The 27132-nt window shown below is 39.0% G+C and overlaps 2 protein-coding genes across 3 annotated transcripts in view; one reads left to right on the top strand and one right to left on the bottom strand.

The window, feature by feature from the left end:
• The window catches only part of NOX1 (NADPH oxidase 1), a 26294-nt gene extending 24327 nt beyond the window's left edge, over window positions 1-1967 (top strand). Inside the window, 1 exon segment of the mRNA XM_036840476.1 lies at window positions 1417-1967. Within this exon segment, the coding sequence (XP_036696371.1) occupies window positions 1417-1543 (127 nt within the window). The 3' untranslated portion in view covers window positions 1544-1967.
• Window positions 1960-26950, bottom strand: CSTF2 (cleavage stimulation factor subunit 2). 2 transcript variants are annotated; one of them, XM_036840474.1, is made up of 15 exons: window positions 26850-26950; window positions 25614-25692; window positions 25103-25272; window positions 23921-24057; window positions 23306-23425; window positions 23075-23212; window positions 20604-20727; window positions 16476-16538; window positions 13889-13948; window positions 13101-13242; window positions 12137-12312; window positions 11694-11971; window positions 8126-8236; window positions 6922-7047; window positions 4538-4747 (listed from the first exon to the last, which is right to left on the bottom strand). In XM_036840474.1, exons 1-14 carry the CDS (start codon window positions 26905-26907, stop codon window positions 6925-6927), a joined length of 1779 nt encoding a protein of 592 aa, XP_036696369.1. In that variant the 5' UTR covers window positions 26908-26950; the 3' UTR covers window positions 4538-4747; window positions 6922-6924. The 2 variants fall into 2 exon arrangements, with proteins under 2 accessions (XP_036696370.1, XP_036696369.1); XM_036840475.1 differs by lacking the exon at window positions 13889-13948 and having other exon boundaries at window positions 1960-4747; window positions 26850-26922.
• Window positions 26951-27132: the final 182 nt, after the last annotated feature.

Here is a 27132-nt window from a genome sequence, read left to right as displayed (position 1 = left end):
GTTTAAGGATGATCTAAGCATATTTATGGACAGATCAGGAGCCAGTAGATAGGAATAAAATAAACATACAAAAGGGGAGAGAGGGCTAGGATGGCCATAATAAAAGGGCAATAACAAGAGTTGGCGAGGAAATGGGGAAATTGTAGGCAAGTTCCTCCCACGTTGCTTATGGGAATGTGAAACAGTGCAGCACTTTAGGAAAACTCTGGCATTTCCTCAAAATGTTAAACATAGAGTCATCACATGACCCAGCAATTTCACTCCTAAGTACATACCCAAGAGAAATGATATGTCCACACAAAAACTTGTATGTGAATGTATGTAAAATAGCCAAAAAGTGGTAACAACCCGTGTCCATCAACAGATGAATGGATAAACAAAACGTGGTATATTCACACAAAGGAATATTATTCAGCTGTAAAAAGGAATGAAGTATATTACATGCTACAACATGGAGGAACCTTGAAAACAGTATGCTAAGTGCAAGAAACCAGACACAAAAGGCCACATATTGTATGATTCCATTTATATGAAATGTTCAGAATAGGCAAATCTAGAGACAGAAAGTATACTTGATTGTCTAGGGCAGGGAGTGGGGGCGGTTGGGAGGAAATGGGGAGTGACTGCTGATGTGTATGGGCTTTCATTTTGGGAAGATGGAAATGTTCTTGGATTAGATCGTGGTGATGGTTGCACAACTTTGTGGTTATACTAAAAAGCACTACCTGCACACTCTAAAAGGGTGACTGTTAAGTCATGTGAATTATGTCTCAAGTAAAAAAGAGGGGAGAGGAAGGTATGAGGGAAGGAAGGACAGGGTGAGACCCAAAGCCTAGTTAGAAAGATTATCCTTGGCAATAAGAACCACCACCTCTTCAGTGTGAGAAAACACTGGATGGATTTAATGGCAGCTAACATATGCACTTGCTATGTGCCAGGCATTTTTCTAATTGCTTTACATATATTATTTTTGTTTAAACCTTCAAACAACCCTGTGAGGTGGATACTATTTTTATCCCATTTTACAGGGGGGAATATTGAAACACAGAGAGGTTAAGAAACTTGCCTAAAGTCACACAGCTGGGACAAATGTCAGAACAGGGATTGGAACCTAGACAGCCTGGCTCCAGAGTCTAGTACTCCATCAGTGCACTGCACTCCATCTCCTGAGTGTCTGTGCTCAATAGAACAGGCAAGGCTGAGTGCTGAGAGGGTTAAGGGTTGGGAGCATATTTGGGGCTTGCAAGCGGAAAAGGTGAGAAGACGAACATGAAGAACATGAAAAAGTCAATAACTGAATTTTTATGTAAGGTTGTTGGGAGTAGTAGAGGCCTAGCAGAGGCGGAAACCATTCCCACAAACATTGTCAGCAGCCTTTGCTGCATTCTAACTCTGGCTACCATTCTATTCTTGCAGGTCGGCGGTGGGAGTCTTCCTATGTGGTCCTCAGACTTTGGCAAAGAGCCTGCGCAAATGCTGTCATCAGTACTCCAGCCTGGATCCTAGGAAGGTTCAATTCTACTTCAACAATGAAAATTTCTGAATTATAAGAATAAGGATGGTAATCTGCATTTAGCCTCTGTATCTTCAACAATTTACTTGGTCTGGTCAGGTTTGGGCAACCACTTAAGGACAGTAACATGTTTCTTTCAAGCCTTGACTCCCTGGTATTCTTTTTTGATTGGGCTCAACTTCTGTCATCACTGAGCTTCATGGACCTAAGAACTTCAGAAGTCACAATAACTGCAAAGCCCATGGATCCTTTCTTGGGAAAACAACTGTAAATCCTTCTGGAATGCCATGATTGAAGCAAGGCTTGATAGGAGACGTGGTTGACAGTTACACAATTTAACCCCAGGTGATTTTGTTGATTCCAAGTGTTACTGTCTCCTGGACTCTGGGTCACATTCTCCTCTCCCTCCCACCCGCAAAGAAGATTTCTAAGTAGGGTGATTTTTTAAAATAAAAATTTATTAAAGAATTAACGACAAAACATAATAATAAGCATAAATAGTAAAACAACGAACATAGAATTACCAAGAACCCAATCCCTATATAACACTATGTACATTCTTACTGCTAAACATGGTCTTATCCAGTGTGAACAGCAATTTATGCTTTACTTATTTTTGCTTGTCAAAAAATGAAGGATTTTCTTCTTTGCTTAATGAATAAATCTTTTGTTACTTTACCTAGGCTCTCCATTTGGGGAAGAAAATCTTGAAAGTATGCTAATCGTAATTGAAATGGTATTATAATTGAAAGTCAGTTATGTTGTCATTAGCTTGCATTGTTCTGTTGGAAATAATTGTGAAAACCTGAACTCCATCTTAGGATGATTATTTAGTCAACAAGGACTCTTTATTGCCATTTTTATCAAGGGGGTTTATTAATGTCTAGTCTTCAAAAAAGATAATTTAAAATTTTGACAACACATTTTTTGGCTCGTACGTACCTATTCATTAAGGAATCATTCACCTAATGACATCAGCAAAATGCCTTTTCTTTCTCCTATCGAAATGCTTTTTATTTCTTCCATCCACCTGGCTCTGGGATGTCAGTAGTCACAGTGAAACAGTAGAAGGAAAGAAGATCGGGGCCCTTACAAGAGGAAAAATAATCCACATTTTGTTGTGCCCAAAGACAATTCAAATCACTGGATTTACAAGAATGTTTTTACTGAATCAACATTATAGCACCTATTTCTCTACCATTAAGTGAGCAAAAATGAATAAATGACTGTTTCTAATTATCCAGAAACCTACATGACTTGAAAGATTAGTAAAACCAATTTTTTCAGTCACTAGTTTGAACAAAATAAAGGTAGGTCATGAACTCATGGTAGCTAATTGTGTTTCATTTATTAACTGGACATCAGGAAAAAATACTAATGGATGTTTCCATGGGAATAGATTGGGATACCCCTGCTGTTACCAATTTCCCGGATTTCAGCTAATTTAAATTTAATAAGGCTTTAGGAACATGCACAATGGAACCTTGATGATATGGTTCCTACTAGACAACTGCTGACCAAATTATAGTTTGATCTTCAGTGAGTCTGATTTGGAATCTTAGTGTTCTTGAAACTTATAATGAGTTCCTAAGGAGAAAGGCTGTACTCTTAGTCTTAATGTCTAAATATATTGACACTTCAAGATATGACTGCTGCTAAAATCAACAACATATCAAGGCCTAGAATATTCATGGAAGTAGGCAGAAAAGGTAATGATAATAAATCCTACACATAATCAACATCTAAGCCTGAACTGGGGATGAGCAGGATACCCAGAAAGCTCCTCAGCTGTTTTGAGCAAGTTTTTCTTCCTAGGTTGTAATATCAAGTATCTTATTCAGCAAATTTTTGTTGCAGTAAATGTTTATATATCAGAGTAGAAAATCCCTCAATTTTAATGTCTCTCATAAAGTTGATTATCTTTGCATTCTTTTGCTTCACAGGTAAGCAATATGCTATTACATTCTCTAAGCCTATGGCAGGCTTTTAATTCACTTGACCATAATCCTAACCCAGAGGCTAGGACTCTGAGAACATAAATAGGCTCAGGAGTAGTTCCAGTGGAACTTTACTAATTATTAAGGCACCTCTTAACCTCTTGAGGTTGGCCTGATGGAGAGAAATCATGTTTCTCTTTAATGCCACTATGAGAGAGAGAATACTAGGCTGGAAGAGCAATAGGTTAGAGCCAGTGGCACTGATTATGTTCACACCTATTTGAAAGGAAGCAGGCAGGGGCAGGCCTAATGGGCAATCTGACAGCTCTGACAGCTTATGCTCTACATTTGGTCCTCTTAAAATAAATGAGAAAAATGTAAAAGTTTTAGAGTTTCTATGTTTTAGTTTCCTAGAATAAATTTGGTTACTGGGTAGGGCTGTAGGTTAGTAATTATTTAGAAGGCAGGATGAAATGTATTTTGTTTGATTTCTGTTCAGTGTTTATTTCACCTTGAACATGTGAAAAATTAGTGGCTTTCTTAACTTTTAAGGTTGACTACCCAGACTGAAGAGTTTTAAAACAGACAAGAAAATGTCAACAGTCTCTTGTGTTGTTGACACACTCAAACCAGTGATCATACATCATCTTTGTCTTAACTCTGAACTATGCGTGTGAATAGACTTGGTACTGACCAAAAAATACATTTTGATACTTGGATTTTTCTAAACTAAATACACTGCTCTCCTAGGTAGGCTCTTTGCATTGTTGGCCTTCTGACCATTTTACAGCTCTAAGCACATGCTATTGTCTCCCAGTAGACTCAGAAGTTCTAGCAAGCTCTCAAAGGGCAAATATTATTCCTGTTGGAAGCAAACTAAGCAAAAACTAAGTTCCAGAAAACACTGTTTCTGAGAAATTCTCAAATATCATCAAGAAGAATAAATGGTTAACTTAAAAGGAAAAACAGAGCTATGGCAACATAATATTAAAGTACAATACTGCAGTAAGGGTAGAAAACACATGTTAAGGTTTCACCCTTTTAAAAGCAAAAAGGTCATGTATATCAATTTGCAGTATACTAAAATTGTGTTCAAAGTTTATTTCAAGTCACAGAAAACATACAAACTAAGACAACAGAATGAACTGATTTTGTTCTGAGAGAAGGTGATGGGAGTCCTCCACCTGGCACCAATTTGAGTCATTCAAGGGTTAGGATGAAGTATCCATCTTTTTGCAACATTTCAACAAAGGTATGGAATTAATTTCCAGATTTGTCGCCAGGTAGTTTTGAAAACCTGTAAGGAAAAGTTGGGAGAAAGCCATCAGAAGTGGAGACAAAGTTCTCTTCCCCAAACATCAGGAAAAAAAAATTTAAAGGTGGGGGAGGGAGGCTACACATATGAGCAAATCACCAGGGACAGATCCCTAAGGTGTCTGCCTCTTGCTTCCCCAAAGTAATCATCCCTTACAGCGGAGTTTCTCAACCTCAACACTACTGACATTTAGGGCCAGAGAACTCTTTGTTATTGGGGGATGTCCTGTGCATTACAGGATGTTTAGCAGTATCTCAGGTCTCCACCCACTGAAAGCCAGTAGCACGCCATACCCCCTAAAGCTGTGATAACCAAAAATGTCTCCAGACATTTCCAAATGTCGTGTAGGGGGCAAAACTGCCTCTGGTTGAGAACCACTGACCTGATGGTAATGGTACATAAGCCTGTCAGTGACAGCAGAGCTGGATCACAATGAGCAAGGTATAGGACGGAGGGAGAGCCAACATCTCGGCTACAGTATGCACAAATACCAGCAAATACACATTAAAACCTTCCCTGCATAGAACTACATACACAGAACTGCACAGAACTACGTGTGCGTACACACACACACACATACACACACACACACATATTAATGCAGGTTTAGTAAAAATGGTAAAAGGTGAATAAGGTCTGTAGTCTAGTTAACGGTAAGGTACCAAAGTCAATTTCTTCCTTTTGCGCTATAAACCAAAAAGGTATGTGTACAACAGCTTCCCAAGATGTTATCATTGCGGGAAGCTAGGGGAAGGGTACACGAGGTTCTTTGTAGTACTTCCCCAACTTCCTGTGAATTTTTAATTATCTCAAAATAAAAGATAAAACAAAAAACCTTGCCCTGTGGTTTATGTGCAAGGCTTTAAAATGAGATATCTTATAAGCAAGAATACACAATGAAAGAACTTTCAGAAACATTTTTACCTCTACTATCCCAAAACATAATTTCCTCACATTGTAGGGAATGCCTTCTCTGGCATAAATACATTAGGAAAAGTAAAAGAGAGGAATAGTTGTTTTTTTTTATATATCTATTCCTCTGAATATAACAGGTCTATACTTTTATAGGTCTATAATAGTCTATACTTTTACTGAAGAAAATTGAATGCCTTGGGTATCTGGACTAAAAGTGCTGGTCATACTGAAAGTCTACTCCATCCATCTACAACAGCTTCCCATTAAAGTTCAGTCATTTAAAGTCTAGATACAGATATAATGCACATTTCCAGTTTGGATGTTTTAACAACATTACAAATATGGATTAAAATACAATATATTTAGTAAAGACTGCTAGTTAGTGTAAATGAGTTCACTGTCATATCATATGATAATACATGGATGGGAATTATAATAAAGATGGAATAAAAAGCAGAAATTCAAAATGTGATATTCCAACTGATATTGGGACAATGTACATTTTAAACTGTTCTTAGAAAGCAGAATTGTTTATGAAGTACAAGATGTTGGGGAAAAATTTTTTAAAAAGAAACGCCAATACATGTAATCAATTTAGGTCACATGACTATGTTCCTTTTTACCTGACTGATGAGCAAGAAAAATAAGGGCAGCAGTGTACAGCAACCTCTAAAATGTACAGGGACTGATGGCGATGGTGGACATTCACTACCTTAAATTATGTGCTGTAATAGTTTAACCTCAAAGTATTCAATGTAAAATAAATACTGGAAACTGAATGCTTATACGTTTTATTGAAATGGTTTGTATTTTCTTCATTTTGATGGGGAAATATTTTATTTATTTTATTTATGTTATTTTATTTTGGAATAAAATAACAACTGATTCTGGAGGAACATACGATCAAACTATATTTAGGGGTTATGTCTAGGGAATGAGATTGAGAGGGCAGAGCTTTTACCCTGAACTTTCTACATTTCTGTATTTGATTAATTTGGTTAAATTGATCATACGTCACTTTTGTCATTAGGAAAGAAAGGTTAAATTAGATTACAATCCATTCAATAACTGAACAAATGCCTATTGCCTTCCCCTGTCATGATAGGGACTGAGCTACTGAAGGGTGAAGGGTCTAGCCAAGAGGAGTGCAGGCCTTGGAGAGTCCTGTTGGTTAAGCTTGAAAGTATATATCCCAAATGCACGAGGAGCTTGTCTGACTCAGGCAGGGTAAGTCTGCTCACCTTTTAAGGCGCTCCAGTAGATTTCTGTATTTGTTCCTTTAAGATCAGGATACTCTGCCTCTGCTCAGGAGGCAGCATGGCGATCTGGTCTGCAGTTAGTTGAAGAACCTGCATGATCAAAGCAGCCTGTGCAGAGGAAAAAAAGGTAGTGAGTTTTAATGATGGCAGCTAAAAAAACACCACCAGCTTCTGTCCAAAAAGGAAGGATAGAGGAAGGATAGTTCACACACAAAAAACAGCAGGCCAAAAAAAAAAAAATCAAACCAAACCAAAGAAAAAACCAAAACCAGCTGGTGAGAAAAGGCACGATGAAAAACACAAGTACAATGCCTAAGATCAGAAGACTCAAAACAGACACCCTCATGAACCCCAAATTCTTACAGACTAAGGTGACACCTGTGAGCCCTGGGAAGTCTACAGTTTTTAATCCTGCTTTAAAAGTTTCTCCTGGGACTTCCCTGGTGGCACAGTGGTTAAGAATCCGCCTGCCAGTGCAGGGGCCATGGGTTCGAGCCCCGGACCGGGAAGATCCCACATGCCATGGAGCAACTAAGCCCATACACCACAACAACTGAGCCCGTGCTCTAGAGCCCACGAGCCACAACTACTGAGCCTGCGTGCCACAACTACTGAAGCCCACGTGCCTAGAGCCCGTGCTCTGCAACAAGAGAAGCCACCGCTATGAGAAGCCCGCGCACCACAACGAAGAGTAGCCCTCGCTCGTGCAACTAGAGAAAGCCCGCGCACAGCAACGAAGTCCCAATGCAGCCAAAAATAAAATAAATTAAAAAAAAAGTTTCTCCTTTTCACAAGTTTTAGCTTTTCCATCAGATATGAGCTCCCTACAATGGTCAAATATAGAAACAGAAAGATATGCTCATGGGGAATCTGCTATTGTTTTTAGGGATAAGGTAAAAAAGGGAGGAAGAAAGGGATTTGGATTTCCAGGTCAATCAGGCCTGCACACAAAAAATCTACTGGCAGATGAGTCGAAATGTAAGATAAGCTGCCATTCACATACATCCATTTAAGAATTTTAGGACCAAGCCCACAGATTTTCAGGTGACAAGATCATAAAGAGTTCTAAGAGTAAAAACATCATTTCCAAAGGGACTCTGAAGACCCAGGACCTCCACATGGTGACTGTGAAAAGAGGACTCCAAAAGACTTGTGCATATGGAGGCAGCTGGACAGCATTACTTACCTTCTCATGGTCCTGCGGAGTGACTTGGTTCTGGCCAGGACTAAAGCCACCAGGCTGGCCTCCACCCTGAATGCTCGCTCCTTGCATGCCTGCTCCCTGCATGACTGGGACCTATGTGCACAGAGAGAGATGAAGAGAGATTTTCGGTACTTCTCATTTAGGTAACCAGAAGCCAGTAATAACAGCAATGTGAAAAAATACCTGATTGTGGATATGAGTTAAAAAAGCAAATTAATGACTCTGAAGATCATTTCCTACTGTTAGCATCAGCAGAAGGCAGGGTTTAGCCAGAGATCAACTAGCAAGTTGACACATTTCTTACAATAGCTCCAGCATCATCAACAAGTATCACACGGCACAAGTGGATACCATCGAATCAAGCAAAATTCAGCCACATAAGCACAGCGGAAACTGAGAGCATTCTAGAAACTAGCACACAGTGGAAACAGAAACGAAAGCCGACAGAGTCTAGAATAACGTATGCTGGTCCACTGGGGAAGCTACATTCACAGGGATACCGCCTACCTCTAGTTCAATCAGACACAGGCCCTATGCCACAAGTAAGGCAGAGATGATCATAAGGGCAGAGGCAGAGAGGAGATGCGAAGGCCTCCAGGGAAAGGACTACTATTAGCCCAACATTTGCTTTTTATAACTTTCCTCAGAGAATATGCAGCAGTTGCTTTCTGTTACATACAGACCAAGAAGCACGACTGACCTGAGTTAACAAAGTGCAGTTATATCATGCTTACTGGTACTTAAGATCTTCGACGGGTTCAATGTTTTGGAAGACAACCAGAACCCAAGGAAAAGGCCTCAGAGCACCTAGAATAACTGTTAAAAGGTCCCTATGCTGGATTTATGTTCACACTCAGGCATTCACCCAGAGCTTAGGTGGTACTCTTATTAAATACAAATTGTTAACAAACATGTTACCTGCTTCCCCAGCAGATGAGAAGCAGCAAAGCATGAAAGAAATGTGGATAAACCATTAGGAGCAGATATGACAGCAATGTGAAGAGCCAGGTGACAAACTGACAGTGAAGGATACCAGAAACCAAAACAGGAGATGCTATGCTTTCTATCATAGCCTATACAATAATGGGTACATTTAATGATGACCCTGAGTAATCAAAAATGATCAAAATAATTTTTTGTATCCTGTTTAAGAAGAGAAGGAAGTATAGTACACTTTATAAATGATTTTTCATTACAATAGTTTAAAAACTTGGTTGAATAATTCTATTATCTGGAACATTCATTTGGATGCATTAACTAATTTCCCAAAGACACCAGAGACATGAAGCATTAGTACAGCTTTGTACAGATTGCTAGAATATTATCACTTTCTGTTCTTTATCAATACTGAATCCGGAGACCAGTCTGAACCTTAATGAGCTGTTACAGACCTGAAAAATGGATGAGAATAACCTTTTTGAAGCTTCAGTCAATACTAATTTGAGGTACTGTAATGTGATCTAACCATTTAATAATGGCCATTTAAAGTTTCCAGAAGAGCCTGTTCTAGGCTCTCAAGTAATAATACAGCTGACCACATATCCAGGTTTGCTAAGACAGTCCCAGTTTAAGCTTCTGCTCCACAGTAATTACTAACAGCACTCTCAAATGTGTCCCTGTTTGGATAGTAAGTTATATAATCACCCTAGTAATAATAAGCCTTTTACCAACAAGTTTCCAACAAGGTGGACTGAAGTTAATTTCAAAATTTGATTTAAAATTATGAGTTAAGGACATAGGTTAAAAAACAAGGTGCAGAACAGTGAAAGGAGGAAAAAGTAAGAATACATGTATATTCATATTTGCAAAAATAAGAATATATATCCTTATTTGCTAGAAAGATACATTATAATAAAAGTGATTATAGGAGATGGGGGTCACAAGGGAGACAGGTATGAGGAGGAAGTGAGGTTCTTACTGTGTATCTTTTGTACATGAGTGAATGTATTTTATATATTTATTTATAAGTAAACATATTAAACAATTTTTAAAAAGTTTGAAGATAAAATTATTTTCTCTACCTCAGATCTAATTGGCTTTATAGAATCTACTAATGAAAACTATAATAAACGTAATATTAGAGTAATGAGTTCGAGTACTAGCAGATAAAGGAGCAAGAAATTATTGATACATGGTCTTCCAACCATTATTTTCGACATCTTTCTCCAAAGAATTATTGACAGAACTATATAAGGACATCATGTAGTTATTTGTTATTTATCTCCCCACTAGAATATAAGCTCCATGGGGGCAGGACTTCGTTTTGTTCACACTGCTATATCCCCAGTATCTATAGCTCTGTCTGGTACATAGTAGGTGCTCAATAAATATGTGTTGAACGACTGACTGAAAGCATAAAACCCATTTTTATTATGAGGCTACTGACCATAGAGGGTATGATAAAAATCAAAGCCCACAAACACATTTTTTTTTAAAGTGAAACTTGAAAAACAATAGAAAACAGTTTTTTCCTACACATACCAGAAAACAACATATTCATATTTCATATTAGAGAGGAGGGATAGACACACATATACAACGTGCAGATAACAAGACAGAGTAAGAGTAGCATAGCGGAAAAAATAGTGGGTTCTATTCCTTGCTCTGCCACTTTTTAGTTGTGTGAATTTGGATAAGTCACCTGAATTCTTGGGTCTCAGTTTCCAAACCTATAAAATGAGAGAACTGGGTGACTGACATGTTCCATTCCAGCTCTGACAATACAGTTCTCTCTCTTGCGCATACACACACACACACACACACACAAGGGGAAGTAAGGCACAGAAGCATATGGAAGAGAGAAGAGATAAAGAAGTACATAGAGGAAGGAGGAAGTCACATCGAGGAAAAATGAAGGTGGAAGGGTTAGAGTGAAACGAAGGTGTTAGCGGAAAAACAAAACAAAACAAACCAAACTCAGAGGGAAGATACACATGTACTACCTCCCCACAACCAACTGGAGGGTAAAAAGGATGGAGATGAGAACACATAGACAATCATAGACCACCATTACACGTAGCTGGAGAAAGCCAAATAAAGAGAAAGAAGAGATAAGAATTTAGTTGCACAGCTTTTAAGACAAGCATTAGTAAATTGCCTTTCAACTCCACTGTTCACTTTAGGCTATGTGATGAAAGTAAATTAAAATAGATTTCTGCAAACCTAAGATCAGCTAAATGACCACTAATAGCTCTTCATATGCTCTAATGCAGTGGTTCTTAGGGTTATACATTTGAATCATTTGGGGGAGATTTTTCAAATTATCCATGCCTAGATTCTACTGATGTGCTCTCTATCCCCTAAAATCAGGGATTCTGCTCTGAATGGAATTTGAAATTGTGGGACAAGGTTACACTTTCGGACTATAATCCTGGTAGTCAGAAAACCACCACCCTAAGGAACAGAGAAACTAAAGGAAGGGAGATTCTAATCTTCCCCAAAGAGCTGAGAAAACAACCCAAATCAGAAAGCAGTAATAATCAGCCTCAATAATCAATTCCTGAATAGATCAAGATTTCACACAGAAGTGAGAAGTGAGTGTTACATATACCTGTCTGGATCCCTGGGGGCCAACTGTCCCCATGTTAATTGGACTGGGACCCTGGATTCCACTAGGTATAGGGCCTCTAGGGCCTGGGACTGGGCCCCTTGTATCCATGTTTCTGGCCTCCATCCCTCTGACGTCCATTGCACGGGCCTCCATTGCACGGGCCTCCATTGCACGAGCCTCCATCGCACGGGCCTCCATCGCACGGGCTTCCAATCCTCTAGCATCTAATCCTCTTGCCTCCATCCCTCGTGCATCTATGCCTCGGGGATCTCTTCCACCTATAAAAACAGTTGCAAGAAAACCACTGGGTAGCTACCCACCTTTACTGCAAGAATAACCAACAATCAAATAAAGCATTCTGTATCCCAGATTGGAGCCTAAGACAGCACGTTCATCATGAGCCCACAACTACCAGTCAGTCTTGTGACGTGGTTTCCCCTTACCTCTGCCATCCAATGGTGGACCCCTCTGATCTAGCATGGGTCCTCTTGGCTCTGCCATTAAAGGTCTGGGCTCAGCTAATGGCCCTCCCCGCATCTCATGTGGGGGTGGGCCACGGCTGTCATGGCCAGGGACATGGTGCATGGGCGGACCCTGATGAGGTGGTCCCAGGTAACCTCTAGAGACGGAGAAAAAAATGTTATATTTCAAAACAGAACAAAACAATAAGAAAAAAGTGTCAACCAGAAGATCAGTACAATTAGATAAAGAGCTGATGCAAACATCAGTCTACAAATGCTAAGAGAATAACACAAAACAGGTCAAAGAAAAGCTACTGAGATGTAAATCCATGTATTCTAGAATTTCGTATTTGGTCAGGGCACTCAAATTAAGGAGGAATGAATGGATATCCATTATATATAATGAATACACAGTAGGGTGCTTAAGAACATGGGTTATTGTATGGGTTCAAATCTAGGCTCTATCATTTATTAGCTGTGTGATCTTGGGCACATTTGCTTAACTTCTCTAAGTCTCAGTTTCTTCATCTGTAACATGGGACTGATATCAGTATCAATCTCACAGGGCTGTTGTGTGGATTTAGTGAGATGATCTCAGTAAAGTACTCAGAGCAGATTGAGAGGCATAATCCCCACTAATATCAATTATTATTATTATTGCTATTACTAGTATTACTACTAACAATAAGCAATATGAGTTTTTCCTGTTTAGACATGTGTGCTAGAATTTCCAATTTCTGAGGATGGAGTAGCAATGGTTAGTTCAAAATGACATACTCAACTACATAGTTCTGCCCAGGAAGTGCTTCATCTTGGACAGTGGCCATGAATATTTATTTATCTTTTGAAGTAAGCAAACAGGCACAACTGGTATGAAAAGACTTGGTTCTCAAAGCAAGGGGAAATTCTGATTCCTCCAGTCTTTTCCTTCTGTGTCAGTGCTTACCTAGGCTCTACCTCTCCAGTTACAGAAAGTAAAGTGCCTCCGCGTGGGTCATTTGGAGCATCTCCCAACAGACCTCGAGGAGTTGGGACGTTGGCAGGCAAGGGCCCACGCTGCATAGCTGCTCTGGGGTCTTGCATCGGCACTGACAGGGAAACAAACGGGGAGGTACTGCTGTGAAGGACATGTAAGGCAAGAAGAAATGACTCTATATACCACTGACAACATAGTTCAGACCCCTTAGAGTGGGTGAAACCTCACCACAACAGACTTCTCTTGCAGCTCAAGAACAGAACCAGGGTGTAGGCAGAATCTGTTCCATGTCAGAGGTATGGATGGAATTATGTAAAGAATAAACTGGGGAGCAACCTGCCAAGGCCTAGCACTGCAACCTGAAGAAACTTAGGCTTCTGGCTTTGCTTATAATCAATCTTACTTCAAGGACCAGAGTCACAAAAGAGAGGTAGGGTCTTGGCATATGTGAACACTGCCATGGCTCTGCAAGAACCTGCTGTCTCCTGACAGACTGCTATTCCATCCAAGCCTCCTGACACCAGTAGGGAGGGAGTACAGCCTCAGACAGATGCCCATATCATCCATGTTCTCTGCCCTGTGTGAAGAGGTCAATCTTAGGCTTGTGGCCCCAAAAGGAAAAAATGAAAAAACAAAAAACCCAAAACACTACCCTTTTGGGTTCCGAACGTGAGGATGACTGCCAAGCAGCCCTTGACCTCTCAACGTCCCACCCTGAACACCACAAGCAAAAGGAAACCCGCAGATACAATGGGTACCTTGAACTCGCTCAATTGATGCAGGCCCGGTGGGTCCCACGGGCGAGTGCTGTAGGGTTCCTAGGTGAGCAGTAAGTTCAAAAGGAGAAAGAACAGACACTTAAAATAGCTTGCGCACACATGCAGAGGCACACAGACACTGGAGATTTACACATGTAAGTTAAAGAGCCAAGAGTTCATTAGCTTGCCCTGGGCTACAAAATCTTCCTAAACTATATGAGCTTCTTTGGGATCTGAAACTGTTCTGCTTTGATGAGATTGCTTCCTAAGGTAAAACGTGTGGGCCACTGATTTTATCTGGGCAGGAATAACCAGCCACTTTCAATTTACACCTCTCCTACTAGGATTCCCCTTAAATCTTATGATACTATGAAAAAGAGAAACAAAATATAAAAAGGATGCTTCTGAAACTCCAGTTAGGCAAAGAAGGTAAACATATTTTCATAAGCAAAAAATGAAAGAAATTGCACTGAATCTGGAAGGCAAGATTTATTCTGGAAAAGCCCATTAACAGAAGTGGCACAGTATTATTTTTGTCATAATTTAAAGCACAAAAATTTCTGCTATCAAATGGGGAAATGCAGTGAATGAACTTTAGACAAAGAAAGAGAATATTACTCCTCAAGAAGTACTCTGCCACTGTAAGTTTTTGATAAACAAACATCATGACATCAGCAAATAAAGACTAATAAGATGACAAGGGCGCCAACACTAAACAAAGGTGGCAGAAGGCAAGAAAAAGTCTCTTCTTAAGCATCTCATTGTCTCTTTTCAACATTACAAATGTGTAAAAGAAGCATGGATTGCAGGAAAAGAATGACAAACTGGGTACAAATGAAAGATTCTTGCTTCCTCTGCTGGGTACTAAAGGAAAAGTATAAAAGAAAAGTCTCATTTTGTCTCTTCATGAAGACATCCTTGATATACCTTCAAAACTCAAGTCATTTCCCTTTGTTAACTTTTGACCAGAAAGGTGAAGATAACTGTATCAAGAAGGAAGATGTCTTTTGGAAGTATGTATTAAACAAAGTTTGATTTATTGATGGCTGGGGGAGAGGTAGAAGTATGGCTGAAACTTCTAATTCCTTCTCACTACTGCAAAAATACTTTGGGGCACATACACGATCTACTGATAGCGGCCAAGGGGGGTGGGGCACAACAGCATAAAAGCATGGTCTGCTCAGATGAGATGTCTGGACGAAGAGCTTGTTCCACTGTCAATTGCCTGACAAGATTATTAGCTCTGTCACTTAAGCAGCCAATATCAGTATACAAACCATAGACAAGGAGTATAGTGCATAGGCCTATATCTTAGTATTTTGCTTAAAAAAAAATGGGTTTTGGGGAATTCCCTGGCGGTCCAGTGGTTAGGACTCAGCACTTTCATTGCCGTGGCCCAGGTTCAATCCCTGGTTGGGGAACTAAGATCCTGCAAGCCACATGGCGTGGCCAAAATAAATAAATTTAAAAAAGTTTTTTTAATGGGTTTTACTTATAGACCATATGCTAATAAGAAGTAACTTAAGCTTCCCTACACTTGTCCAAAGCAGTTCTTTCTCATCACAAGGACACAATGAATAAGAACAGAAGACATTGGAAGGAAACAGAAGCAGTGTGATTGACAGAAAGAGGATAGATTTCAGAGTCACAGACTTTGGAATCTTAGCTCTGCCACTTATTAGCTGGAAAAGAAGACGAATGCACCAAGCCCAGGCCACGTTACTCAGATACCAGTATTTACTTACCATGTCCCCTTGAGGAAGTAACTCAGAACTCTGAGCTTCCAGCTCTTCACCTGAAAACTGAGGTGCTGCCACCTAACTCACAAGGTTGTTTATGAAAATTAAAGTGCATGGCCTATAAGATGCACTCAGTTTTACTGTTAGTTCCTTCTGTTTTCTCACTCTCTCTCTTCCTGATGTTGGTTTCAACCGAATCACTGCATTTTCTTTTCTTCAAACTCCAGTAACATAGAGAAATAACGTGGACATTTTGGAGCGGCTGCCACTGTGGTATCCAGTGTTACTGCCACAGTATAACATACACTTACCAAGCAGGCTTCACAGATCTTTGACCCCCTCCCAGTTTTCTCTGGGGTTGAAATTTAGTCTTCCACATACCCAGTCACATATTACATGGTCATAATTAAAATTCCTTACTCAGATCTCCATAGAGGGAGTGAGAACATGTTAAGTAGAGGCATTAAACTATCAGGAAAAGGCGACATAAATTAAATAGAAACAAAGGATCCATTTGCTTCATCATCAATTCTTGTAGAGCTGGGCTCTGAATCACTAGAAGTCAAGACAGTGCTGCCCAACAGAATTTTCTGCAATGATGGAAGTGTTCTATATCTGCAATATCCAGTATGGTATCCACTAGCCACACGCGGCGACTGAGCACTCAGAATGTGGCTACTGTGAATGAGGAACTGAGTTTTACATTTTACCTAATTTCAATTTAATTCAATTTAATTAATTTAATATTTGAATAGCCACATGTGGTTAGTGGCTGCCATATCTGATAATGCAGATATAGAACATTTCCAAGTCTAGTCCACATTAATCGGACATTAATATTTATTTACCTTGTCCCCGCTCCATGGACACTGGTCCATTTCCTGGCATTCCAACCTGGGCCTGCATTCCTCCTAGAAGATAAAGGGCAGGAAAGAAAAACAGAAATTAGGACAGTGGGGAAAAAATCTGGACAGTGGCTGAGTTAACAAATTTCCTCTTTCTGCCCCACAAGCAGAAACCTATAAAGGAAGATCATAACTACCACTAAACAATGCAGTTATACAGAAGATGGAGTTTGTTACTGTACTTTAGCCTTTGATGACAGAAAAGTGAGTTAAAGAAGAACTCGCAATCTCACTAGTTACCAAAACCTTGGCAGGGAGTTCTGTAATATAGAACAACGGCACTTACCCACGTACCTCCTCCCACAGGAGGCACTAATGTTTCCAGTGTACTTTGTAAATGGGTGGGTATACTGTTGCAGTTTTGACAAAGATTTGTGGGGGCACGCCTGGCATTTTATGAGAAGCCGACAGGGATACTAGATGTCCTGCAACATATGAGACAGTTCCGCAAAATCAAGGATTACCCTGTCTTGCAAAACTTTCAAACGTCTTGCTAAACATTCACACAAATGGAAACTTTTTTATAGTCATCTGAACTTAAAACTTGTCTGTTTTATTTGTAAACAAAGCGCTTTGCCCAGTTTTTACACACACACACACACACACACACACACACACACACACACACACATTGAATTTTCCAAGAATGCAATTACTGAGTAAATTATGGGTATTGTATCTTGTTTTGTTAAGAACTTTACCAAGAGTTTTCATTTTCACCATTCAGAAAATCACATCATCAATGTCAACAGTCCTTGTGGTATCTGAATTGCCAAAACAACATACCTGGGTCTGTCTTTTAGTTTTATAGTATTGGTGCAAGCATCTGACTGCTATTTATTGTTTTCTAGTGTAGTTTTGCTTGAGTACTTGCGTATTTATAATATTCTTTTACTATAAATTAATTTCCTTTTACTTCTCCTTTATATTATAGTTAGGGTAACTATACTGATTTTTTTTGGAAGCCATGTTAAGTATGCTATGTCACCTGTGCATTTCATTTCAGGATAGTAAAGGGTCACTGCAAGATATGTTACAAAAAGGAGCCACTGGGTCTAATAGTGTTGAGAATGACAGGTCTACTCTAACCAGCAGGGGAATGATTGCTATACAAAGACTAGACATGTACCATAAGTCCTTGTCTGGTCCTTCCCACATAGCAATAATTCTGTTTTCCTCAAAGGAACAATATATGCTGCGAGTGGGGAGAAAAGACAAGCTGAACTGTTTGCAGTTCATTAATACTCACCTAAAATACCCAAGTACAATACATGTCACATTCTCTTATCCCACTTAACATGCCAGGAACCAAAGAGCCATGAATTAAGAACCTGAGTCTCTGCTAGCCCTACCAATGCTACTAAGTAATTGTCATTTTGAACAACTGATTTGATAAAATTAACATACCCTCAGGCTTCCGCATCTGTAAAGTGAATGAGTTTATCTAAACAGTGTTTTCTCAGAATGTGGTCCGCAGACCAGCAGCGTCAGCATCACCAGAGACTTGTCAGAACTGCAAAGCTCAGGGCCCTACCTCAGACCTGCTGAACTGGAAAGTCTGGGTGTGGAGACCAGCAATCTGTGTTTTAATAAGCCCTTCAGGTGATGCTAATACACACTAACATTTGAGGTCTAAATGATTTCAAAGCTCTCTTCTAGCCATAACATTCTATGATTTATTCAGACCACTCATCAAAACAATACAAAAATTTAGGATCTGAGGAAAGCAATGGCAGAAGGCAACATAGGTAATTTATCATACTACACTATCACATAATGGCACTTTTATCTATATGGACTAGCTTCCCAGAAGTGGAATTGGTGGGTCAAAGTGTATATGAATTTTTAATGTGAGACTACTTTCTTAAAAGGCTGAAAAACTTCACATTTCCACCAGCAATGTATACTACCACTCTCCCCACCAATATTAAGTGTCATCTCTGAAACTTTTGCTAGTATGATGGGTTTAAGTAAAGTGAAATCTCATTATTTAATTTGAAATCCCCTGAATATAAATGAATGTTTTTGTTGCCATTTGGATTTGCTCTTCTATGATGTGCTCTTCTATAAAGTGCCTACTCATTTCCTTTGCCTACTTTTCTACTAGTTTGTTCCCCCTTCTCATCAACTGCCAAAGAGCTTCGTACAGGGTATCTCAAAAATTGTAGTGAAGTTTTAAGTTTCGATAACTTCAGAACTATAAATGCTACAAACGCATAAAAAATATCACTTGAAAATTCAATTATTTAAGTTCCTTTTACACTTACTTTCAACTTTTGTATTTATTAATTCCCTCTTCTTGGTACCTTGGTTTTTTTAAAAAATTATTTTTCTAATACTTTAGAACGAGTAGAGTTCCTTTATTCTTTAATAAGGCACTTAAGGGTATTCATTTTCTTTTAAGTACTTCTTTCACTATTTCCTGCACTTTTTTGTATGAAGTGTACTACTTTTTGTTGTCTTTTAGATAATTTATAAATTTTTTATTTCCTCTTTAATTCAAGGATTACCAAGAATATGTTCCTTAACTTTACAAGTAAAGGTTTTTTCCAGTCACCTTTTAATTATTTATTTCTAACTTTATTGGCTTATAATCAGAGAATGCAGCCTGTAAAATCTCTACATTTTAAAATTTGTTTTTATTTTATGGCTAAGTACAAGGTCGTTTTTTAATGGGGGGGAGTATATTCTCCAATCAGAAGATATAAGGCTCTCTCTCTATATTAAATCAAGCTTATTGATTCCATTATTTTATTTCTCAACATTCTTACTTATTTTTTGTCTACAGATTTTTTTGTCAAAGTGTGGTCTACAGATGACAATGATCCACACTGTATGTTAACAGTTCGTGACTGTTAACTACAGAAATGGAGAGTAGACACTTTTATAGCAACTTGACATTGCTGTGACATCCAAGTGCATGACGTGTACTTGTCTCACTGAACAGGGTATAGACCAGTTTGGGTGTTTTTCAACTCATGTAATGAGCTGCATATGTCATGGGTTGCACACTTGTCATGTGTAGTAGGACCACATTACAACTTCTGATATTTTAAGGTAAGCTAGGTACCTATAACACAAAAAAATGTATAAAACACAGAATCTATTTCTTTCAATGAAAGATAATTTAAGTTTAATGGTAACTCTATAGGATAAGTGAAAATCGTGAGTTTGCTGAAATTTATTTGAAAATCCCTTCTCCCATTCCCTGTCAACTTAGCTCTTTAGACTGGTTTCTCTATAAACCAGAACAATTTAAGGCCAAATTATTGCCCATTAGTTGTGTTGTAGTCAATCTAACCCAGATTAGATAAATTAACAAGAAGTGAGTTTGTTGTACAAAAAACTTTAAATACTGATACACGTCATATGTTCATACTGGTGTTTTATATGAGGAATCACTTATTTCACCCATAACTTTTTAAGTTATGATTGTTAAATGACGAAAAGCTACAAGCGTAATATTAATTCCTATATACACAATTTTAGTGAACATATTAGTTTTTAGAATTCTTTGCTCCTTTTGTTGTTTGGTCTAATTATATTTCATGAAATCCAATGTTATGTTTGTTACATATAATAACAAATGTGACCAGGCATTTTGCTTCTGGTTTTTTTCCCGCATGTATTTTTTAACCTAATCTGACAGTCTGGCTTTTAGCGGGAGAATTCAGTCCATTCACATTTAGCAGAATAATGACTATATGAGATTTTATTCCTTCTACCTTAACTCTATGTTTATTATTACTTACTTCACAATGTCATTTCCTTTTCTCTGTATTTGCTGGCTTGGTCTAGTTTCCATTCATTCTATTTTTCCCCTCGTTAACTTGGAATTTTACTGTACTTTTCCAATTTACTGTTCTTTCCTCTGCTCTCATAATCAGACATATAGGATGTGTATATGAGAAATCAACTATTTCTTCCACCTAGGATATATACTGCCTAGCTATACATTAATTTAATATCAAGATCTCGTTGCCACATAATAATTTGGCTACACTATGCCATTTGCTATAACAAAACTCTAGCAAAATACCAAAACGGTGAAAATTCTAAATGAAAACGTACCTCCAGGAGCTAAGGAACCAGGCCCAGGTCCTGTTACAGTGGCTGGTATCTGCCCTGGTGCTGCAACTCCAGCCTGCAGAGAAGCTTGCATCAGAGGAGGTGCGCCATTGACATGCATTCCACTCTGACCAAGAGAAAAACCAGAGTATGTATATGCCTCTGTGAAGACTCAACACACAAAGTCTATGACCTTAAACAACTCTTCAAATTGACATCCCCAAATATTCTACCAAATACCCTTTTCTGACAGCATGACTCATGCAGCATTAGATTTATAACACACTTTGAACAGAAGCTGCAATACATGCAATGAGCCTGGTTACATAGAGCACGATTACGATAGACCATATTATAAAAGCAGAGATTGACAAGTCTTATCTGTGTGGTGAGGCCATATATAGCACCTATTTGTTGACTTAGAGACGAGGGCCTGGCATAAAAGTTTTTTAAAAAAATGCCTTGAATGCAAGAAGAAAGAAATGAGGACTTTAAAAAAAAAAACCAGAACTGCTGGTAGTCTACATTTTTAAGATGGAAAATTTTCTTTGACCAATCTTTTCTCATCGCTGTCCTCAGAAATAATTCTAGTTGGGAGGGGGATGTAAAATTTTTCTAATGCTACATTAAAGCTCCTGGAGAAAAAGGGAATGTTATGTTTTCATTTGTGCATTCCCAAAAGAACTGAGCAGTCCCTTGGAATAGAAAAATAAAAACTAAGATATATATAAATGTTTTAAAAATCACATATATTCTCAGAGAACACAAACAAAACTCTAGAATAGAAAAGAGGAAACTGTATAGTGAGGTGGTTAAGAGAAAACAGGCTATGATGTCAGACAGAATCAGGTTCAGATACTGGATTTGCCACTTAGATTGTTATTTTTGGAGCAGTTAACCTCTCTGGACCTTAATTTATTTCCTTTCTATTTCTGAAAAAGTATTTATTGAATCAGAGCAGGGGATGGTAAACTATGACCCATGGGCCAAATCTGGCTCACTGCTTGGTTTCATAAATAGTTTCACTGGAACACAATCATGCACATTTGTTTATGTACTGTCTGTGGTTCATTTCACACTCCAATGGCAGAGCTGAGTAGTTAAGACAAATTCCACGACCTGCAAAGCCAAAAATTATTTACTATTTGGCCATTTAGAAGATGTTTGCTGACCCTCACCATAACTTTGTATGAGCCATCCAAGTTGTTTACCTCTGCCAATCTAACAGGTGAAAAATGATAGCTTATTGTACTCATTCACATTTATCTTATTTTGAGGTTGAGTACTTTTCATACATTTAATATATATTTGTATTTCCATTCTTATGAACTGTTCATGTCCATTGCATAGTTTTCTACTGGGTTATTGGTAATTTTCTTACTAATTTATAGGAGGTGTTTTTTAATATGAAAAATTTCAGACATATTAAGTTGTATAGAGAATAAAATAACCATACAGCTTAGGAAACAAATCACATATATAATTGAAATCTCCTGTATGGTCTTCCCCATTGCATCCTGTATCCCCTTCTTAGACAACCACTTAAGAATTCTTATAGATGTTTCGAAATTTTATGTAAACCATTACATACTAAACTTATTCTTTGCAACTCACTCAACATGTTCTTGGGATATGTACAGACACATACATCCTGTATTTTGGAAATATTTCCACATTCACTTATTTTCACTTCTGTATGGCATTATGTTTTTGAGTTACCTGTGTTGATACCATGTATCCTAGTTCATCTTAACTGCTATATGAAACTACATTTTTGAAAGTCATTCATGGTGACACATGTAGTTTATTTAACTGTTGTAGAGTATTTCATTGGATAAATATACCACATTTTCTCCATTCTTTCATTGCTGTACATTTAGGACGTTTCCAATTTTTCACTATTAAAATGTGGCAATAAACATTCTTGAATATGACTAACGGCCCTTAGGTAATCAGCCTGCTGTCCATCACGTGTGTGGCAAATACTTTTTCCCAATTTGTCATTTGTCTTTGGTGTTTATTTCTTTTTCTCTGTACAGAAATTTTTCAGTTTTCAAATATACCAATTTTTCATGGCTTCAGGGTCTTGTGTCACACTTGGAAAATAAGCTTTACTTTCTTCATCAGTAAGAATGGAGATGTGAAGAGTGCCGACCTCATACAACTGCTCTAAGTATTAAATGAGATAATGTATATGGAATAACAAAGTGCCAACCACAGTGCCACACATGCACATACACACAAAATCAGCTTATAAAAAAAGGGCATAAAGGAAGGATCTCTGTTTTACAAACTTGGCACTAAATCTGTATTCATTCAGATGTCATGTACTCTGCAACCCTGTTAACTGCTTTTATGCCTGGAAACTGAAATTATCATCTCTGGCTGCTCACCATTCTTCTTCCAATATATCCTCCTAAAATGAAAATGACATTTTCAAGGCAGTTAAAAAATGTTAAGGGATAAAGTCCTACCAAAGACTGGGCCTGAGGGGCCTGAGGATTCTGCTGGTTCATCGACACATTGGATCCTGAGCCAGGTCCGGCGCTGTGGACTGTCTGAGGGTTGCCTGCAATCAGTGTTGGGATATTTGTCTGGCGGTGCAGAATTTTCTAAAAAGTGAAAAGACAAATCTATGAGCTGTCTGTTTCCACCCCACTCAAGGTTTACCCTAGCATTTCCATAAAAGAACCAGAAGCACTCACCAAGGCAATTTCTGGATCCACAATTCTCATCACTACCTGGGCCTGTAGCAAAGCATAAGCCAGTTGAGGGTTCTGAAGCAACATGTTTCGTGCTTCCTGAGGACTATTCTGGACACAGAGCTGTGAAGATAAACAGATTCATCATCAGGTTCAAAACTTATTACTCAGAAATTGACAGTGATTTAGAGCTATTCCCATCTGAGAAATGTAATATTCAAGAGGCTTTTAAAGCTATTATCAGTTTTTACATAGCACACAAAATCTTGGTCATGGCAGGCAAGAGAAGGAAGAGGCATTTCAAATACCATAATACCACCATTTAGGAAAAAAGCCACATTTTAACATCTACATTTGATATCTATGGGCCACAAAAACCCTGCCAGATTGTGTAGGTGTGTCTGTGTACAAAAAATGGAAAGCTCTTTGTACAAAATATACAATACACTGTGCACATATGGAATACTGAAGGTGCAAGAAATGTTGGTCAACAGGCACACTTTCTATTTGAGCTCAGGAAATCATTTCCATTAACTCAATGTTAATTTCCATTAACATCAATGACTCCTTGAAGAGTTGATATGTTATGATTTTCCATAACCTAATGCCTCCTCTTACCTTCATTTGTTTCATCAGCTCAAACATCTGCTCTGGTGGAAGACTGGCAACTGCTTTGCTAATGGACTCAGGGGCATCCTCAGGACTGATGGTCTCTCCATAAGGTGACTCAATGACAGGGGCACCAGTGCCAAGGCCTGATTGGGAAGAAAGTACAATAACATTAAAGAGGCAAATTAAAGAGCTAAATCATTTCAAGTATCTACTTTCCAGGGTTGCTGTAAGGACCTGTTGATAACTTTAAATTTTCTGGAGCTTAGAAATAAGTGACTTCAGGACTTCCCTGGTGGCGCAGTGGTTAAGAATCCGCCTGCCAATGCAGGAGACACGGGTTCAATCCCTGGTCTGGGAAGATCCCACATGCCACAGAGCAGCTAAGCCCGTGTGCCACAACTACTGAGCCCACGTGCCACAACTACTGAAGCCCACATGCCTAGAGCCTGTGCTCCACAACAAGAGAAGCCACCACAATGAGAAGCCTGTGCACTGCAACGAAGAGTAGCCCCCGCTCAGTGCAACTGGAGAAAGCCCATGCGCAGCAACGAAGACCCAACATGACTAAAAATAAATAAATAAATAAATATTTTTAAAAAAGAAAAGAAAAGAAATAAGTGACTTGCAAGTCTTTTATTTCTGTGGAGGAAAGTGACAAAGTATATTTTCTACTCTCAAAGGAAAGCTGAGACCAGGATTGTATAGGTGAGCAATGTTAACATAAATTAGGGACTAGGGATATCCATTTCCTTTCACAAGTCATTTCAGAAGCAAAAGTTTCAAATAGAAAAAAATTCTAATTTCAAAATGGAATTTCTGGATCTATTACCTCATGAAAAAAGCCATGAGAATGCCTCAGTATCCCCATCAGTTACAGATCTGGCAACATAATTACAGGAGTGGCAAACACTAATGACAGACATAGTTAACATAACTAATGGCGTGGTAAACCTGTAACTCATCTTCAACTGGAAATGAACTCCTTGGCAATGGAAGGACTTAAATCAACTTTACCTTATTTCTCAAAGATACACACTTCCCTAATACAGGCACCTCAGGTGGGTCAGGTAAAGAAGCTGTGTGGCTGATAACCATTTCAGCAGATGCTAAAACATATCATTAAGTGGAAAATCTTCATTGTTACATCTTTACTAACTCATGTTGCACACAGCTTGGGTTTATACTCACTCTTCAGCTCTTCTTTGTTCTTTTCGCTGGCAGCATTGTCCACTCGAAGTGCTCTCCCACTGAATTCACGCCCATTTAGGTTTCGCATGGCACTAAGTGCTGTCTCCTGGTCTTGGTATTCACAGAAGCCATAACCTTTTGGCTTTCCTGTCTCCCTATCATATACCAACCTGGAGAGCAGAACCAAGTGTCAGGCACAAATGTTACATACACACAGGGTTCCCACTAACGTTGCCATGTTCTAATTTGATCTACCGTAAGACAAATAACCTTATCGCTCTGTCTCACTGAAATATTTTTCACACATCTTTTTAAGTGAAAAATATGTATCTTTTAGTAAAAATGAATGTGAACTGTATGGTATGTGAATTACATCTCAATAAAGCTGTTACAAACAAACAAGAAGAATGCATGTGAAAACTCACCAGTAAAAGCCTTGCCATTATTACTAAGGGCCAAATTTCTGGTGATTTTAAAGAAACTCCCACCAAGTGGTAAAAGGGGATCTCACCTGAAACTAACAACAGGTCCAACCTCAGAAAAGATGTCCTTTAATTGCTCTTCAGTAGCCTCATATGGAATGTTCCCCACTAAGGAAGAAAATAGATAACATATCAAAATTCTGAGTTTGTAACCTAGATCTTTAGTGAGAAAGTATCTACATATATCACTGCAAATTTAACAACTGGTTCAAATACAGTTGTTACAAATACAGCGTTCCTCCAATCCTGGTTCCAGGGTACTCCCTTAGGCAAGATTTCAATCCTGTCTGCTGACTTTGTTTACAAGAGAAATAAACCACTTAGACTAAACACAAAAGGTGTAGGCACTCCTAAGTGTCAGTTCTCAGACTTAACTGACATGTGTTAGATTTTCCTTAACTATGGTGAAAATAAATACTTAGGCATTAGTATTTACCTGAAGGTGTTTAAGTCTTATCAATAACTACTAAAAATGTCAATATTATAATTTTTAAAGCCGGCTCATATGTCCGTATTTCTACATATACATGCACTCAAAGGAGAATGACCATGAATGTACTGGAGGATGTTTAAAAATTGTTGTAACTCAACTATACTTCTGTAAAAAAAAATTATTCTGAACTGTTTTGTCATGTTCCTTCCAAAAGATGCTTTAAAATCACCACACATACTTTAAAATAAACAACTTATTTTGGTTGAAAAGATTACTCAGAATAGACTCCACCCTCTTTAAAATTTCTTCCATGAGGTCTTAGTCGTTCATTCATTCATTTATTTACAATCCACCTTAAGACGCCGGGTAGTCGCTACCACTAATGACGAACTAAAATGTAACGGGTAAAAAGCAGAGGATGAAAGCCCTTATGAGAGGGCGGGAAGTGGACACAAGGATCTATACCCTCAGCACACAACCTGTATTCTGGGACAGGGGGTGAGAAGTAGTACGGGACAGTTGCCATGAGCCCTCACTTCTGGATAATAATTGAAGCTCATGAAGAGAAACGCATATAAGCTGAACGCTGGTTTAACTTCCTCAGCCACATGGTGAAAAGGCTGCGAAACCTCGGGGGAAGGGGAGCATCACTTTGCCCACGAGTCCACCAGGCTGGCCACCCCACGGGATAGGCAGGTCGAGCTGCAAGCCCGACCCATTACCAGCTCCCGCGGAGATTTGTGAGGTGCAGGGGAGCATTGCTCGCCGATCCCTGTCTTTTTCTGTCCCTCCCCGATGCTTGGCTCCACCGAATTCCTCTAATTCCTCTCACCGAACACCGAACGTAGAGAACGATCCACCGCAGGGTCTCTCACAGTCAAACCCGCCATCGCTCTCTCCCAGTGGCTTCCGGTGCGCCAGAGCACACTTCCGTACGGCGCGTGAGCCCAGCGCCAAACACGCTTCCGTACGGCGCGTGAGCCGGAAACTCCTGGGCCAGAGGGACGCAGGGTCCCTCCCCCGGCGTTATCCCGTCAGCAGCCGGCACGCGTTACGTCCACGAGAGCGCTACTCCCCCAGCTTCTCCCGCGCTGGGCTCCCGCCTGAGAATAACT

This window comes from Balaenoptera musculus, chromosome X (genome assembly GCF_009873245.2).
Source record: "Balaenoptera musculus isolate JJ_BM4_2016_0621 chromosome X, mBalMus1.pri.v3, whole genome shotgun sequence".
Classification (NCBI taxonomy): domain Eukaryota; kingdom Metazoa; phylum Chordata; class Mammalia; order Artiodactyla; family Balaenopteridae; genus Balaenoptera; species Balaenoptera musculus.
Note: the sequence above shows the minus strand (reverse complement) of the source record. Positions and strands in the feature narration are given on the sequence as shown.

Excerpts from the sequence above, each read along its gene's own strand:
- CSTF2 (XM_036840474.1), bottom strand. The coding sequence starts at position 26,907 with ATGGCGGGTTTGACTGTGAGAGACCCTGCGGTGGATCGTTCTCTACGT. Across the intron at positions 23,213-23,305 it reads TGGATCCAGAAATTGCCTTG|AAAATTCTGCACCGCCAGAC; the intron begins GTGAGTGCTTCT and ends TTCACTTTTTAG. Across the intron at positions 11,972-12,136 it reads TCCACCATTGGATGGCAGAG|GTGGAAGAGATCCCCGAGGC; the intron begins GTAAGGGGAAAC and ends CTGTTTTTATAG.